At 41.5% G+C, this 18103-nt stretch overlaps 1 protein-coding gene across 3 annotated transcripts; it reads right to left on the bottom strand.

The window, feature by feature from the left end:
- Positions 1-131: 131 nt before the first annotated feature.
- Positions 132-17334, bottom strand: LOC122553068 (paired box protein Pax-1-like). Of its 3 annotated transcripts, XR_006312611.1 has the most exons (6): positions 16905-17333; positions 15701-16330; positions 14350-14492; positions 13962-14202; positions 13308-13414; positions 9162-9248 (listed from the first exon to the last, which is right to left on the bottom strand). XR_006312611.1 is itself a non-coding variant. In XM_043696545.1 (5 exons), exons 1-5 carry the CDS (start codon positions 16906-16908, stop codon positions 1568-1570), a joined length of 1053 nt encoding a protein of 350 aa, XP_043552480.1. In that variant the 5' UTR covers positions 16909-17334; the 3' UTR covers positions 132-1567. The 3 variants fall into 3 exon arrangements, 2 of the variants coding, with proteins under 2 accessions (XP_043552480.1, XP_043552479.1); XM_043696545.1 differs by lacking the exons at positions 9162-9248; positions 13308-13414 and adding an exon at positions 132-1602 and having other exon boundaries at positions 16905-17334; XM_043696544.1 differs by lacking the exon at positions 13308-13414 and having other exon boundaries at positions 8455-9248; positions 16905-17330.
- Positions 17335-18103: the final 769 nt, after the last annotated feature.

Raw genomic sequence — 18103 nt, 5'->3', positions numbered from 1 at the left:
CTGCCAGAGGAAGTGGTGGAGGCTGGTACAATTGCAACATTTAAGAGGCATTTGGATGGGTATATGAATAGGAAGAGTTTGGAGGGATATGGGCCGGGTGCTGGCAGGTGGGACTAGATTGGGTTGGGATATCTGGTCGGCATGGACGGGTTGGACCGAAGGGTCTGTTTCCATGCTGTACATCTCTATGACTCTATAACTGTATGCGATTGGCCTTTGAACTTGCAAACAGAAATGTTCGTTTCTTCTGACTGAGGGGGAAAGGTTTCAAATATCGTCTCGTTGCCATCACATTGTCATTTGACAAAGCTTATTGAGTACAAATTGGCTGCTAGATTTTCGACAATAATAATGATTACATTTCAAAGGAATTTCATTGGCAATAAAATATTTTGAATACTGGTCATGAAAAGTGCTACATAAATGCAAGTCTTTTTGTTTCATTGGAAATTGAGTTTTTAAAGCTGAGAGAGGAATAGACAAGACAACTTTTACATGTTTGAAACGCTTGGATTATTAATTATTTTAGCAATAAAATTCTGGCGGAAAATTATTTTAGAACCATTACTTATTGCATTACCATAAGGGAACATCTTATTTAGAAAAGCTCAGTTTTAAGAAGCTGATTACTGACTCTAGATTCAGCATGTAATAAATACAACAAAAATATAGCAAATATGCAATTATTTAATGTGGGAATGTTTCTTATTTCTGTTCAAACATTATGTCGATCAAATATGCAGGTTCTGATTTTAATTTTTGTTTTCTTCACTTTAGCCACTCTGAACCAGAGGTGCTGCATTGGTCAGTTTATAAATCCTCCTGTATAAAGTACAGCCTTCTTGTGTAGTCCCTCAAATTACAAAAAAAAAAGCCAGCAAGAAAACATGTCACAAATGCGTAATTCGCAAGTGCATAATAAGAGCTATTAAGATACAAAATTGTCATGGAGCATTTTATTGTGAATTACTTTCCTGGAATTAAAGGTTAATTTTCTTTTTGGGAATTTGAGTTGCAAGCTAAGGTGCAATACTTTTCCAACGTTCCAACTGGATGCTGATTTTTTTTTCCCCCTTGACTGGAGGAGGCAAATTTCCTTCGACCCATCTGTCTGCTTTGGTGTCAAAGTATTGATGGGTGGCAACAGCGCGGGAATGATCCACTTACTCTGCCATTACATTTCTGGCTTTTGTGTTGATGCAAAGTGGTTTCAGATGTGCATGACTGTCAAACTCATAATACACCTTGCGAGCTCTGTCTTATGAAGGGCACTGTAACATGGCCGTAATGGTCTCAGACAAGCAACTGCGCAGGGCAACAAACCTTTTGGAAAAAGAGAATTTTGCAACTGACACTCCAGGCTGTGGGAGCTTGGTGCAGAACTTTTCTCCACAACTAGGTCAGTTTAAATATTGGAGGAAGTATGGGCTGAACTGTTTGCTTTATTCTGATGATCTGATGAAATCGGACTTTGCACCGCACTGCCAGTGTCCGACACCCACGCAAAGTCCAATGGGGGATTTCTGTCATTTTTCGCCTCCTGGCCTTTCCAAGTCAGATTACCTCTTCACTCCTGAACTACATTTCTGTTCCTGCATCCACCTACACAGAGACAAAAAAAAACGCCCTGTAAATGGAAGGAATGTGACGCTTTCCACTGACTTACCTTGACGGTATTCCTATCTGATAGCCAAGTTTGAAATGTTTCAAGATCAACTACCTTAAAGTGCGATTAACGATCTTTTTTTAAAAAAAGGTCTCTGTCAATTTCAGGCTGATGAGCAGAGATGGTTCGGTGTTACATTTGAAATTCTCTGATGCAGAATCCCTGACTGAGAAGCAGTGTCAATGTGTTCAGTATATAACTCCACACTAGCCACTTTAAATGGATTTCGTTTGACGTGCTTGTGTATCAGAGATAGCCAAAAATGTTTGATCAACCAATAACAAATATGATTCTAACTAATGAAACTATGGAGTGTTTACTTCTCAAAATATAAATTGCATTAACTGCCTTATAACAGGGATACTCTAAATTTTGATTTTGTTTTGTAACTTGACCACTCTATTTTGATTATGTTTCCAAAGCTATAAAAAAATAGCAAATTTCAATTGCATTTTCTTGGAAATGTATTCTATGCATTTGCAAGCAAATGAACGTGACATATGACTTGACTTGTTCCTTTCTTTCATTGTAATATCACATGCATGCAAACATTTATCCATCGACAATGTGGGTAGATAAGAAGGCAATAAAATCTGGCAATCGGAAAGCCTGAAGATCAGGAGGAAATGATTTAACTTTGCCACAGGCAGGGGACACAAAGTGACTGGCCCAATATTGAAATGTTTTAATATCGTGGCGGGATGTTCTTCTGGGGCAGTATATGGTTAAACAGTACGAAAAGTAACATTCATAGCATCCTGCTGTGCCATAATGGCTTAGTGCCTAAACAGACAATACTGCACTGTTGTACTGAATCATTACTCAATTTAAAGATGTAAAGTATTAGGAGAGATACTAAGTTGTGAAATAGCACGTAAATGTTTGACTGCTTCACGGAAAATATTATCAAAAGAAAAAATATTGTTGTAGTATTTTAGCATTGCGTTGAGCAGAACATTCCCGTTCAGATGTTCCAATTTTCAGAGACTGCATTTGTACAAAGCACACTTTGGATTCTGTTACAATCCCCAGAGAGACTGATAACTGCTTAAAGGAAATTGAAACTTTCGCTGAGTAGCTGAAAGGATCTCCTAACTTGATGTAAAATATCAAGACCTTTACCTACAATACGCAAACTAAATGCACAAAGTTAAAAATCACGCAACACTAAATGCAACATCGACAGGGCATTATTTCAGCAGGCAAGTTGTATGCTAAACAGTCGAAAAGATTCCCTAATTAACATACAAATTGCTTTCTACGTCTTCCATTAAGTACCGCTTCATTCCTCGGGAACTGATCCAAACTAATTCTTACTTTTTTTCTTGATCGAGCTTAGTAGCTTTTATTCCTAAACTGATTTTCCTGTATGGTCTGGGGATCCCTCGCTCTACCTCAAGGTATTTGAATTTGCCAGCTTCGTTTAAACGTCTGTGAGTGGGATCTCTTGAAGCCCAGTTAAAGCTCCTTCGCACATTTTGTCTGGTGGATGACAGAAACATATTGCCTCTGTCTTTCTCTTGCTCTGTCTCTGATTCGTACAAATTGACCTTGTCTGTGAACTTTGGTGTATTTGGGGAACCAATTCCAATCGCATGCGCCTTATATCCAGGTATTAATGTTAGGTAGTTTTCACATGCACACCTCAACTCTTTTTGGGTAAATTGCAACCATTTACAAAATCTAACAATTCTAGTGCCTCCTCGGAACTGAAAAACAGCTGTCTATCCACATCAGCACGACCCATCTGGTCAGTGCTTACAAATGTGAATATCTTGTACTTTCTTCACAGTCAGAAAACCTGGCCTTCCGCTATAATTAGATTAGCTTAGATTACAGTGTGGAAACTGGCCCTTCGGGCCAACAAGTCCACACCGACCCGCCGAAGCGAAACCCACCCATACCCCTACATTTACCTCTTATCTAACACTACGGGCAATTTAGTATGGCCAATTCACCTGACCCTGCACATCTTTGGACTGTGGGAGGAAACCGGAGCACCCGGAGGAAACCCACGCAGACACGGGGAGAACGTGCAAACTCCACACAGTCAGTCGCCTGAGGCGGGAATTGAACCCGGGTCTCTGGCGCTGTGAGGCAGCAGTGCTAACCACTGTGCCACCGTGCCGCCCACGGCTCTTGAGCAATGAAGCCACACAAACTTGTTATGGACCAGAATTCTTAACAGGTCACATGACCCCATTCATCCGTCCTTCGTACCCCAAATTAAGGGGAGAGGACTGAAACACAACAATCTTATAAACCCTGCAATAATAACAGAAAGTGTTGGAGGAACTCACCAGGTCTAGCAGTATCTGTGGAGAGTGAAACAGTTAACATTTAACAAGTAATAAGACTTCTTCAGATCTTAAACCTCATATGTGTAACAATTCTCAGTGCATAATCCTCACATTCCCATGTTCTAAACAATATAAATCAATAAGTGACAATAATTGAAAATGGTGAACTGAATGATAACTTTCACAACGAGAAATAATATTTGCTACATTTTCCAGTGTAGGAGAACAATCGAGTTTAATTGTTGAATTCCAAAGTTTTCATTTACATTCAATTAATACGTATGTTTTGTGTATTTCTGCTGTCCCAGGAAACATTCAAATAGGTTAACCCAATGCTTTTGATTTTTAATACATTTTCATGTTGTATGACAGAGGCGAATGCCGTGATGGTTAATGGAGAAGTAATAAAAATGTCAGTGAGATGATTGAAATATTTATGGGGTCTATGCAAATATATTATATTGACAGACACAAGGACCATATATGATCGGACTGTTCAACGTGAATAATATTCTGTCCTCTCACTCTCACCAATGTGCTGATATGATAGAATGCCTGCTTCCCTAATCAGAAATATAAGACAGTGTAACTATGGTCCACAGGCTGAAAGAGAAAGCAATCGTCAATGTAACTTAAAGGCAAAACTAAAATAAGTAAATTATTTTGCAAAAATAATTAAGAGAATGTGTAAAATGCTATAAATTATGAATTGTGGCATCATTTTTCATCAATTAAGTGTTATATGGCATGCGTAGGAGCGCAGTATTTAAAATAGCAAATGTTAGGAATGAAATGTTAGACCACATGTTTTAAAACACTTCAACATTTCTATTGACCTGAATTAATCTTATGAAAGATAGAAGCTTTATTATTGCCCATATTTAGTTCACACGAAGTTTTCCCCATTATTATTGTTTGATTTTTCAAATATACATTTTGGCGAATTTTGAGCTTAAATTAAGGGATTTATCGACTTGGAAATTGACATTTTGCAAAGCCTGTACCATAGCCAAGAACTTCTAAATCAGATGCAGTCAAAGCAACATGCAATTAAATGCTACCATCTCTCAGCATTGTGCTTCAATCCCATCAACCGACCAGAGGAGTATTGCAACAGTAGTAGGTTGTGGGCTCATTCCTGTTCAAATTGATTGAAGATTAATCAAACATTGTAACTAAGTATAAAAGAAACAGTTTCACGTCTTCTTCCTAGCTGACATTATTTAAATCCTAAAATACAGCTATGGTTTATTATGCTAAGCACCGGAAAATAATGAAGTATTTTCGGTAGAGAGAAAAGCATATAATATTGAATATTTGGCAAATACTTCAAAATAATTATAGTGTTTTTTTATCGTGTGGCCAGAATTTTCTGTACAATGTGAATAGCATAATCTATGGAGCTCAAGGTAATATTAAATGCTGCATGCATAACAGTAGGAGACTTAACCCCAGCTAACAAAGTTATTATAGGCACACTGCAGTGGGGGAACATAAATTTTCACAAACCAACAACTTACATTTATACAGCATCTCTGATAAGAATATGTCCCTAGGCATTTCACAGGAGCACTATAAAACAAAATATGATGCCATGCCACGCAATGAGACAGCATGTGCCCAAAAGCTTTATCAAAAAGATGGGTTTTAAGGAGGAGAACGGTAAAAAGGTGTAGGGAGGGTATTCCAGACTTCAGGTCCCAGGTAACTGTAGGTACACCACCAATATTTAAAATCAGCGATGTTCAAAAGGTCTGAATTGAAGTGTCATGATATATTGAAGATATGTGGAGTTGGAATACATTATAAAGATAGAGAGGGCTGAGGCATGGAGGATTTTGCAAACAAGGATTTATTTTAAACCAAGGATTATTCGCTTGAATACAACATTTTACAACAAGATTTGGGCAGAGCAGACCTTCCCAAATCTTGTTCTGACAGCCTCACTGGACGTCAACTTAAATGAGCCATCCTTCTAACTTCCCAGCTGCAAACTTCTTTATACCTTCAGCTTAAAGAATCTGAAAAACAATATCCAGCCAGGCATGCTTACGTCTGGTGGATTTGTAAGTTAGCCCAGAAATGATTATATGTGCCTGAGCTTCCTGCAACGCCTGTTTCCAACTCACATAGCTCTTTAAATGAAGGTTAACAACTTCAGGAAAAGAAAGGTTGTCATTGCTTTTGATTAGTTCTCACCTCAAGCAACGCCAGATGTCATCATGATTCGTCTGTTGCCAATGATAGTCATGGAGACATAGAGATGTACAGCACGAAAACAGACCCTTCGGTCCAACTCGTCCAGGCCGACCAGTTATCCGAATCTAATCTAGTCCCATTTGCCAGCACTTGGCCTATATCCCTCTTAACACTTCCTATTCATCTACCCATCCAAATGCCTTTTAAATGCTGTAATTGTACCAGCCTCTACCACTTCCTCTGGCAGCTCATTCCATACGCGTTCCGCCTTCTGCGTGAAAAGGTTGCCCCTTAGGTCCCTTTTATATCTTTCCCCTCTCACCTTAAATCCTCTAGTTCTGGACTCCCCACCCAGCTATAGCTATATTCTATTTTATTTAACAGTACTCCTATTTTAAACAAGGTTAGCACAGTTACTATTCAGACAGTATGCACGTATTTTAACATGCGGCAAATTGTCATGTCTGTTGTGGAAACGTTTCATTTCTTATGTTACTAAACATTAATAGCAGTGCTACCCCGCTAGGACATGCCTCCATGCAGAACACTACTAATACTTGTTGTCGGAAGGGCACATTTCAGCTTACCCCGTTCCCTGGTCGAATCTGTCAGAAATTCTCACAGCATAGCGTTACTGTGAGATTATGTAAATGATGCTGTCAAAAAGAAAAAAATCTAACTCTAATTTTCTCCTAAAATCTGAAACGATTTGGATATCTGTCAATTTTAAGAATGGGTTTTCTGATGGTACATCAACACTTAGCAAGTATGAGAACAAGCATTATTAAGAAGCGTCAATCGTAATTTATATTGGTCGTTAATGGAAGAATGTTGGATTATACGAATTGTGATTAACACACCAGACGAAAGAGGTAGCACAATCTGAATCTGTACGCAGGAAGGTTTGTACAACTTCTGTCAAGTGAAATGCAGCAGATGTACACTGGAGGATTTTTTTATTGTGGACATTCATAAATTAAACCAAAATTTTCATATCATCAATGCAGATGCTTTTCATATAATCACAGAATGCTAAAACCTACTAATTGCTAGTGGGAGCTTTCGATAGCACAGATATCGTATAAACCAGAGGTCTGTACCCAGAGTGATAAACACAAACTGTTTAAGGCCACGTCTCCCGACAAGTACGATATTGGAATGATAGGGGTGATCACAAACAATACAAACTATCAGAGCTGTTTTAATTCTTCTAGTTGCGATTATGTACTTTGCTTCGCTGAAATTTAGTCATTGGAAGATAAAACAGATGTAAAACAATGAATTCAAACAGGCGCACGGACCGCGATATACAAATTATAACTCTTGGTAGCACTTTTGGCTGTTAGTGTGGTTACATGTTGTGTGGGGCAATCCAGGGCAGTAGTAAAACAGCCCGGGTCTGAGCCTTATCGTCATCCTTCCAACTTTTAAGAAAAGCAAAGGGGCGCTTCATGAGAAAGATACAGATTCCCATCTGTGAAGTTACAACGATTCTCATCACACTCTCTGAAAATTGTTAGCATTTCGCAAAAATCTGTCACTAACCTCTCGTCTGATTGGCTATACATTTGCGAAATAACAAAGAAGTTAGTCAAAATACATGGAGGTGCACGGTCTTTAGAAATCAAAAGTAAACAAAAGTTTTTTTTTAAATAGTAAGTGTCTGGCTGAAACTAAATAATGTGAAATCTGAAGTGCTACATATTTATTTTCTGGGTCACAAATCCCACGACACCAGGTTATAGTCCACCAAGTTTATTTCTGAGTGCTGCTCCAAAAGCTCGTGATTTCAAATAAATCGGGTTATTTCGGAGTACTGCTCCGAAAGCTCACGATTTCAAATAAACCTGTTATACTAGAGCCTGGTATCCTGTAACTTCTGACCATATCCACCCCAGTCCAACACCGGCACCTCCACGTCGTATTTATTTTCTGAATGTCATGTTATGTAATTGCTGTGCTGATTCTGTCAATATAGCAGGTGGTCGTATGGCATGGCAACTGGAATTAAGTCCTGGGCTAACGGATGTCCGGAATAAAGTGAATGAGGGGGAGAAAAAAACAACCAAATAGGACGATTTTTGTGAGGAGTTCTGTGCACCAAGAAAGTGGGTTGTTTTTTCTCTCTGTCTCATTCACTGTTGACCCTTGAAGAAAAAGGTTTTTTTTTGTTATTGGCAATTCAATAATGAAACAAATAATGTTGCAAATGGCAAGCAACAGTCGCCCCATACATATACACACACATACACACACACACACACACAGAGGTATGATGCATTTCTCGTCTGGTTTGATGGTTGTTTTATTTCAACATAAATGCATTTTTAAATTCAAAATATAAAAATATAAAATGGACCGCGGGGGGCAAAAATATTTGTACATTTACAGTCTCGGATATACATCAAAATGTTCACAACTTGTTCACATGGTCTGTGGCGCCAACCAATATCTGTATGCGTTAGCCAAGGGTCTGGGTTCATAAAGCTATATTCAAACACACTATACATTACTGAGGAAGTCTCCCATTGCCTGTATGGGAACGGGTGGTATTGTATTTGTGGGCGAAGCCTGCATTAATGAACAGTAAAATCGGGTTTCTTTTTTTGGTTATATTATGGCTTATATTCCTATCAGCTACAATACAAATATGATTTCTCGACATTTCACAAATATATGAAACGAGATCAAAACAGATCGGCCTCCCCGTCACCAACACCGCGTCTGAACTTGAGGAATTGTAATTCACTGGCGGCAAGGGGACAGAAATGCCTTTAGCGGATCCAAGCACGAAGTCTTCGAAATATCTTTGATTATTCCCAACAGTTCCTTAAAACCGAAATGACATAAAACAGCAGACCCAAAGTTCCTGGGAGGAAGCTTTTATCGTTCATTCGATCTCCTGTGGAACTCCGTTTGTTTCTTGAAAGAGGGCACCATCGTTGGTGTTACGCTCGGAGTTAAGTGTGTGGTGGGAGGGGGGGCTGTCTTTTACGTGCTGGAGGCTGGGATTGAGAGGCCGTGCGCACTGCTAAGAGTTTCAGGGGGTTTGTTAACAGGGCTCACGGGTTTTCTCTCTGACGCTGAAAGAAAAGCAGGGAGAGAGCGGAATAAAAAGCCTTGACAATTCAGACCTGCGAGTTGCTCACTCAGACAAAGCAGCTTTGTTTTATTTTAGCTCTTAGTTAACAATACATCAAATTATCTCAAACTTGAACTGAACGAGGCAAGGATGACCAAAGGACTTAATAAGGAGAATTCATTAAGATTCCTTTCAAGCCCAGACATATTCATGCGCCAACAAATATCTTGATATTATTCAAATTACTTTGCCCCAAAAGCTGTACATTTCGCGTGTTCAGAATGGTAACTTATTAGAATTGGAAATACGGTCAGTAATGCGATGATTAGAACACACAGTATCCCTTTCCTCAATAAAATGTAACTATTCAGCAAATATGGAAACTGGATCTCAAAGCTAAAATTGAATTTATAGGTTAATCCCCAATGTGGTTGCAAATGTTTTCTTAATAATCGAAAGAGCCCTTTGCTGCGGCACTTTTTTTGTTTGGTATCTGATTTTAAAACAGCTGCATCTGCGTGAAATGCCCAGATCTGAGTCTGCACTGAGACTGATATTCGCATTTAGTATCAAACAAGAGAGTCAGCATCTCTATGGGAACGTTAACCTGGTGGATATTATGATTGGGAGATGCCGGTGTTGGACTGGGGTATACAAAGTTAAAAATCACACAACACCAGGTTATAGCCCGGACTATAACCTGGTGTTGTGTGATTTTGAACTCTGGTGGATATTAACTGTCTTGCTGTGCAGTTCCAGCATTTTCGTGTTTCTGCCGCTTTTCATTTAACTGTTTCTAGTATCAACTAACACACGGTGTTTCACGTTTATTCTGGTGTTAACCTATTTTAGGAAAACGAGTCGATTTGTTTAATGGAGGCAAAACGACGCCTACACGTTGTTTTCAGGAAAATGAAACAATATCAAAAATATCTCTCGCCTCGTGAGGATCGAAAGGACAGCATTGGTTTGTGGTTGGAAAGTGAAACACTGAGATGTGGAAGGGGAAAATTCAGAATTGGCCACCTCTGCACAGCGCAAGAGTCGAACTCCAGTTCCTGTGGACCCTGTGGCCATGGCAAGTTCGCCAACATGACACAGCGAAGGTGATTCCAGATTCGGTTCAACTCGGCACCTAATGGCATATATGTGTCAAGTAGCCCCATTTCGTTACTAATACTGTGTAGTTAAAAATCATCAGCTGATGAAGGAGCAGCGCTCCAAAAGCTAGTGCTTCCAAATAAACCTGTTGGGCTATAACCTGGTGTTGTGTGATTTTTAACTTTGTCCACTCCAGTCCAACACCGGCTCCTCCACATCGTTATTAATCTGAAGAGAGACGGTCTGTCTCTGCTACCTGGGGTTGCATGCTGGGGAATTACGCCATAGTATTAATTTACGACAGATAGGCGAAGGGAAGGACATTGTAATTGTCAGAGCAAACGAATCTGGTTTTTAAAATAATTTTAATGACATAAATTCAGGTAACTGGCAAAAACAAGGTGGCATCGTCTGAAACAGCCATCCCTCTGCACTCTCACCTTGCACTGTCATAATGTACCTTCCACACTTCCGGTGTGTTCACCAGATTTGCTTAGAAAATCGATTCTTGCACAGATGCGCAATTCGAGATTAGCAGCCCGATATCTGTCAGCCCATCTCCCCACAATTTCGTGCCCTGAAATCACTCGACAATTGGCAGTGAGATCCAACATCGTTGATGCGTTTGCTTTAGATCAGAGCAAAACTCTGATTCCACACAGTTGGGATAAATTGTGTGTGTTTTTTTAAGAGAGTTATCAGTACCCGAGGCATCCAAATCGAGTCTCTCGCGGGAATGCATCTATCTGAATTGGCTCTAAATGCTTTGCAAATGAAGTAGGCGCCCTCTGGATTATAAGGACTCGCTGACATTTTTGCTTTCGTATGTGCAAATATTAAATTACTACTGCAAAATGTATCCTAGTTTCCTCGATTATGAATCCCAAACGCCCCCCAACCCCAACCAACAAAAAACTCACATGCAGTTTAAGGAGAATGTAATCATCTAAAGGTTAGGATGCTGAACGGAAACTAAATACTAGCTGCTGGGCCCGAGCTCGAGGCTCCTTTCCATTGTTGTTCATATTCACACATTTTCCTTGAACGCATTGGGCCAAGGTATTCAGAAGCAACAAGTAAAAGCAAATTGAACCCAGCACTACATTTAAACATTTGGAAACATGTACTTTTGTAGCGTGGGAGTGTTAAAGTTGCTGCCTTACCCACCCAATTACGTGGTGCTTGCGAATACAAAAACAGTTCACTTGCTCAAAAGTTTCAAATTCAAACCGTTGCTTCATTTGTTTGAACTTCAATACTTCCTCTGTCTGTAAATCCTAACACCACTGATTTTTTTTTAATCTAACATGCATTTTATTTTTGCATTTGCGAATTGTCACATTCAATATGACCAGATGTTTTTTTTTTAACGAACGCTGCGTTGATTTGACCACAGAAATCAAAGGCAGCTCCGACACCCACTGTTAATGCAGGGATTGGCTTTGGCCAGTAAAGGTCGTCAGTTGGTGAATGGGCTAGTTTCAATCATTAACAGTAGCCCCTAAATCTAACGCTGGTCAAAGAGAAAACAAAGTAAAGGAAATAGTGGACTTCATAACTTGAAATCACATTTTGTTTTAATGGTTGCCACCTCAGTTAGCTCAATTAGCATCTATTTGCAATACACACAGGAAAATTCTAAATATTCACAGTACAGACAACTGTGACAGCTTGTCACATACGTGCTTTTAACTACCATAGTGCAATCCTTTTAATATTAGAGCTCAAGGTCTAACTAGCAGATTTTTTTTTTCTTCTGGAGTGTGGGAATAAAAATAGTGCCGGATAAATAGAGCCAATTGGTTTCAACTAATTCAAGCAGGTTCTCACGTCTAGACGCTACCGCTGCAAACGCGAAGTACTGTAGACAATATATTGCAAATGGTTGGAAAAGAATTGGAATTTTGGGCGAGAGCTTTTGTTCTTTGTCAGTAGTGCTGGAAAATTGAACATTGATTTTGGGACATGTTGAACATGTTGGGAAATGGTTTGTCAGATGAGGTAAATAAAATACACTATTGGGCATATAGTTTGAAATAAGACGGCTCAGTATTAATTGGTGTCAAGACAGTTCAGGATATTAATTGGTAACAAGACATGTAGATAATCTGCACTAACAGTGAGAGCAGAAAGGTCTGGGGTAAACTGCAACTGGACACTGCCTTACATGGGTAGCGAGGAGTGCTTTCAAAACATAGCGAATTACTTGGATAAGATTCGGAGGTGCCGGTGTTGGACTGGGGTATACAAAGTTAAAAATCACACAACACCAGGTTATAGTCCAACAGGTTTAATTGGAAGCACTCTAGCTTTCGGAGCGACGCTCCTGATCAATCACCTGATGGAGTGTCGCTCCGAAAGCTAGTGTGCTTCCAATTAAACCTGTTGGACTATAACCTGGTGTTGTGTACTTGGATAAGGAGCACTTTAATAACTGGAACGCTCTGCGTCAGATGACCGTGTTATCCACTTCATATTCTCATTAGCCGAATTATCACAAAATAAGTGAACGCCATCTTTAGTTAGGACGGTTACACTCGGCATGGAACCTGTCCGGACAAGCATGGAACTGGTTAGAAAACAAAAAAAATGCTGGAGATCACAGCGGGTCAAGCAGCACCCTTGGAGAGAAATCAAGCTGTGATCTCCAGCATTTTTTCAGATTCCAGCATCTGCAATAATTTGCTCCTACATTGAACTGGTCAGTCCTGCTGGGAGATTTGAGAGTACATGAGTGGCGTTGCTTTATCGTTACCATTTTAGCTTTCAGCTGCCTCCATAGAAGATGGGTCATGAAATTTAAGTGCACAATAAGAGTTTGGAATGAAAGCTCAACTCTATTCAAGGGTCTCGAATTGATTAAAGACTGATTCTTAACTAGCAGTAGCCGCTGAGCAACATCTGACTGATAATAGGGTACAAATAAAAGCACAAAAACTTATGAATCAATAATGCACACCTTGTCATTTTCAGCTGAAATACTACGTGAGAATCCAACATCAACCCACAGTAACACAGCTCCTTATAGGCTGCCTCTGCGCACCGTATGTATAGATTGGTGGGTCTCTAGAATGAAACAAAAGCAGCTTTTGGAAAATATAATTGCCTTTAGATTGTAACTGTTCCAAGAGCAATAAGCAACATTCCCAGAGTCGAATGAAAGCAAACGCATTTTGCAGCAAAGCCGCCGCCACAGAAACGCGGTCCCTTGACTGAAAAGGGCACATTGAACAACTTCAAAGAGGGGGAATGGCTGCTTCCTACATGGAAAATGTACTTTGAGACCCGCTGAAACTCCATAACTTCACTTTCCTGTCACTTACATGGTGCTCTGACAAACAGCTATTTCATTCTATTGCTCTGCATTACGCGAATGGGCCCTGGTATCAAAAGGAAACCGTATCACTTTTTTTTAACTTCGATTTAACAATTCTTACCTGGAAAGATGCACTAAGAAATTTGCCCTTTTTTTTTCAATCAGCTACTTTTGTTTCATTCCAGATGTCATGAAAACACCCTCATTTTTGCTTTCGATCGGTCCGACTCAGCATTATTTCGGTTTGTTTTAGAGGAAATGGACCGTGGCCCCGTGTTAACGAGCAAAGCCATTTACCTTCTCTGGCTGAGAGGTGTTTGAAGGGCATTGGTGCGTGAATGTCTCCTCCGTGCATGGTAATCCCGGGCCCTGCCGACTGGGAGAGGCCGCTGCTCTGGGACTGCCAGTGATGTCCACTCATGTAGCCGGCTCCAGGGCCACTGTATACTCCATAACCCGGCACTTGGTTGGACGAGGGGTAAGGGCCCACGGCGCATGCAGGAACAAAGCTGCTCACAGCTGGCAAGCCAGACGGAGGCTGGAATACAACAAACACGGAGTTTGTTTTTACTGTTTAGTTGCTATCAGAGCGAGAGGCACACAGAGAGACAGAGAGAATAGGAAGGCATCACTCATTATGTGAAAACATGTGGGGAGGGGAGTAGGGGTGGGTGTAGGTCAGTACCTGAGGGTATTTGAGATCCGGGTCTATCGCCTGCTTCTCAATCCCGTTGACACTTTGAGTTGATGAGAAAGCAGCCCGATTGACGTTGTTCCAGTCTTCCATTTTGGTCTGATAGACGGAAGTCTCCGTTCCACCGTGAACGGCTAAAATGCGTGTTAAAAAAAACAAGAACAAAAAAAAATTATCATTGCGCGTGAACACCGCTGTCACATTTCGCGTACCCTGTAACAGACAGATCCGAGTTGTATTTTCATTCCTTGGTGCAGTGGAAATGTCGCTGGAACATTGAATTGGATTTCTCTCCAAATGCATTTTAACCACAATCTTCCTCTCTCCCAGGCAGAGTCTTTAATAGCACTATTCATATCATGCATGCATGTTCATGTATTTTTTTTTTAAAAAGACAATTTATCTGTACGACTTGTGTTGTTTAGATTGTCAGAAGCCGTTCAAATGCAGTGGGCTGGTAGAAATGAAGGCAGGCCTATTATATATCACTCCGCTCGGCCAAAACAAAACAGCAAATACTGTACAGGGCTGGCTCTGCAGCACACTGTTAACATTGAAGAGTATTGTCTCGGGCGAGTTCCACAATCTATCAACATTCAACGTTGCTTCTAGACTTTTATTTTAATGCACTTTTTCTCGTCTTCCACGGGAGAGAGAAAAAAAAACACTAACAATGGATTGCATTGAATTTAAACTTCAGTTTGAAAAAAAATTGGTTGTTGTTTTTGTTTGTGAAAAGCCTGCAGGTAAGGAGAAAGGTTCATTGAGGCAGGGACACGGGGTTCTGATAAAGTGGGAAGTATAGGCCGCAAGGGCGCTTCCTACACAGAGAGGGACAGATGAGGAAACAGAGGGGGAAAGCTTTGTTGTTTAATGTTAGTCGGAGGAATGTCACCCACTACTATACTCGGAGAAGTGGCTCAATTTAATTTTAAGCTATTGACAGGTTACAGGAGAGGCCTAGAGGATGGAATTACTGAGAACAAATATTAGATGCTGTGTTGTGGCCTGTTCCTCTTGGCCAGTCGTCCAGTGATGACAAGACCCATGCATATTACATCCATTAATGTGCTTTGGCAAATATCTGCTGTAATCATAGATCTGTCATTCGCTGCTTTTTATTACAATTGTAGGTTTATTGGTGACAGGCGTATTTTCGAATGACTAAAGAGAAGCAGGATCACAAATCAATCCCGGATATGCTATCAAAATGTTTACGTTTTGTGTGTGTGTGTGTCCATTTGTAATTTTTTTAAACACAATGCGGCCCCAATCTTTCTTTGCTTCTGCCCCGTTTCAGGCCGTTGGAAACCAAGAGAGGGGTGTTGGAAGCAGCACTCACCTGTCTGCTCGACGATGCTTCTGAGCCCGAGGATGTTGGTGACGGAGTGAGCGGACGGCCAGGTCCTGTGGATGCCAACGTGGCCGGGCACCGGGACGCCGGCGGAGCTGCCCACCTTGGTAGCGGCCGGGGACATGTGCCCGGGGTAGGAGTACTGATAGAGAGGGTTGTAAGGCAGAGCGGCCTGGGGGGTCAGTTGCTTGTGGGCTTCGTAGTGACCGGAGGTGGAGGACAGGTTGCCGATCTTGTTGCGAAGGATCCTGCTGATGGAACTGACCGAGGGCACGTTGTACTTGTCACAGACCGCGTCCGCCAGCAGCCGGTCCCGGATCTCCCAGGCGAAGATGCCCGGGTCTCCCTGTTTGTATTCCCTGATGTACTTCACCACGGTCGGGGTGGTGACCCTGGGCTTGCTGCCTCCTATAGCTCCCGGCAGGATGGAGCCCGTCTCGTTGTACCGGGCCAAGATCTTGCTCACGCAGCCGTGGGAGACCCGCAACTGGCGGCTGATATCACACGGCCGAATGCCCAACTGAGCCAGTTCCACTATCCGCAGGCGGATGGCGTTGGGCAGAGGTCTCCCGTTCACGAAGACGCCCCCCAGCTGGTTGACCTCTCCGTACGTCTGATCTGCGGGGCAGGAAGGTAGGAACGGGAAGAGACAATAAAGTAATATTTAACTAAACGGCCTGCGGCGGAGGGCTCCTCCGGCAAGTTTTGAGGCAAATGAAAAACTCCAGCTTGCGACGCAAGTCCACGCGGGTGGGGGCTTATAATTAACTATAAAGTGGTGCATTTTGGGCTCTAGTATTTCCATATTATCAACACCCCTCCAATTATGTTAGATTTCCCCTCTTCCCTTACCATGAGCATTTATAACGCTGCAAAACACAGACACTACCTTATTTCTCAGAAACAGGTCCTATCCGTTTGTAATTCTGACTGTTGCCATTAATCTCAGCTCTCCCCATCCCCCCCCCCCTTCAATATTTAGCCAACATCGCAACCTTTGTAATCAAATAAACGGGCTAGCTTTGCCCTTTCTCCCCACTTCCCAATTGTAAAAACGTCCCTCGAAGTCTAATCATTCAGCGGCGAGAATTCTCTCGCCCCAGTTCTGATCCTTCGCGTGTACAGAGCAAGTTCCCTGCTCTGTTATCAAACCCACGCCACTGAACCATGCGAATAGTAGTTCGCTGCTTACCCATCGCCCAACGAAGCGAGAAGTATTCCGCAATCTTTCTTTTTTGAGTTTGCAGGGGGAGGGGAAAGAGGGGTGACACAGAGAGAGAAAATAACAATCCTCCTTTTGCAATGGCTGATAGCTTTTTTCCCCTTTTCTTGGTATCGTCTGACCTGGGAAATGGAGTTGAGCTAAGAGGCTGTAGCCGTGCTCTCTCTCTCTCTCACACACACACACACACAGACGGATAGACACAAACACATACAAAACACACACACAATGCTTTTCCGCCACTGGAGCAGTCGAGTGGAGAGGGAACAATATTCAGACGGGGCTGCAAGCTAGACACAAGGTGATCTTCACCCGATTAGGGCAAATTTGTATATCCTAGAGGCTGTAGTTAGTCCAGATCAATTTTACGCGTTTTTCCACGTCAGTCTGGATGGTCACGCTGCGCAGTTCTCATTAGTCTGTCGCTGGCTTTCTCCTCTCCCCATTGGCTGGCCTGTAGCAGAAATGATTCATTCCGCTCCCAGACTTTCCGCCTTTTTGGCAACTCCTCAATGTCAGGAGGGAGGGCAGCAGTTACTGCATTGCTAGAAATTGCGATTGCAATTCGCGAAAGCATAAAACGCCCGGGTAAGTCGATGCTGACAGTAGCACAGCCCCCAGTCACCACCCCGTTTTATGAAATAACATTTTTGCCGGCTAATACAGGCTTTTGTTTAAGTACACGCAAAAGTTCCCCCATCCTCCCGAAACACTCACCTCACTTCGATAGAGTCCACTCTACTCCCATCGAAAATTTAGTCTGAACGTTGGAAAGTTACACATTATAAACCCTGAAGTTAGCAGGAACGTTCAGCGACTTTTTAATTATGTAATACTTAAACAAAGTATGAAAGCTGTATAATTACACAAATATGGAAATACGTATCATGGTAATCAGTCTGCTTTGGCTGTCGGATGCTAGAGTTGGCATTATATGATTGAAGTACTTATCCATCAATTAAACCGTGAGCTACCACTTGTGAAAGTAGCATTGAACTGTACGATTGCTTCGCTGGTCCTGGGTCCACTTTTGCCTGTCATTTATATAAATAATTTGGATGAGAATTTGTAGGAGGGCATGGTAAGTACGTTTGTAGATGGCACCAAATTTAATGGTACAGTGGACAGCGAAGAAGATTACAAAGAGTTCTTGATCAATTGGGCCAATG

This window comes from Chiloscyllium plagiosum, chromosome 9 (genome assembly GCF_004010195.1).
Source record: "Chiloscyllium plagiosum isolate BGI_BamShark_2017 chromosome 9, ASM401019v2, whole genome shotgun sequence".
Classification (NCBI taxonomy): Eukaryota; Metazoa; Chordata; class Chondrichthyes; order Orectolobiformes; family Hemiscylliidae; genus Chiloscyllium; species Chiloscyllium plagiosum.
The sequence above is the reverse complement of the archived record's forward strand: the minus strand, read 5'-3'. Positions and strand labels throughout refer to the sequence as shown.

What these genes read in the sequence shown, in the direction of transcription:
- LOC122553068 (XM_043696544.1), bottom strand. An exon ending in AAGCATCGTCGAGCAGACAG is followed by an intron (nt 14,493 to 15,700) that starts GTGAGTGCTGCT and finishes CACGCATTTTAG; the next exon opens with CCGTTCACGGTGGAACGGAG. An exon ending in ACACCTCTCAGCCAGAGAAG is followed by an intron (nt 9,249 to 13,961) that starts GTAAATGGCTTT and finishes CTTTTCTTTCAG; the next exon opens with CGTCAGAGAGAAAACCCGTG.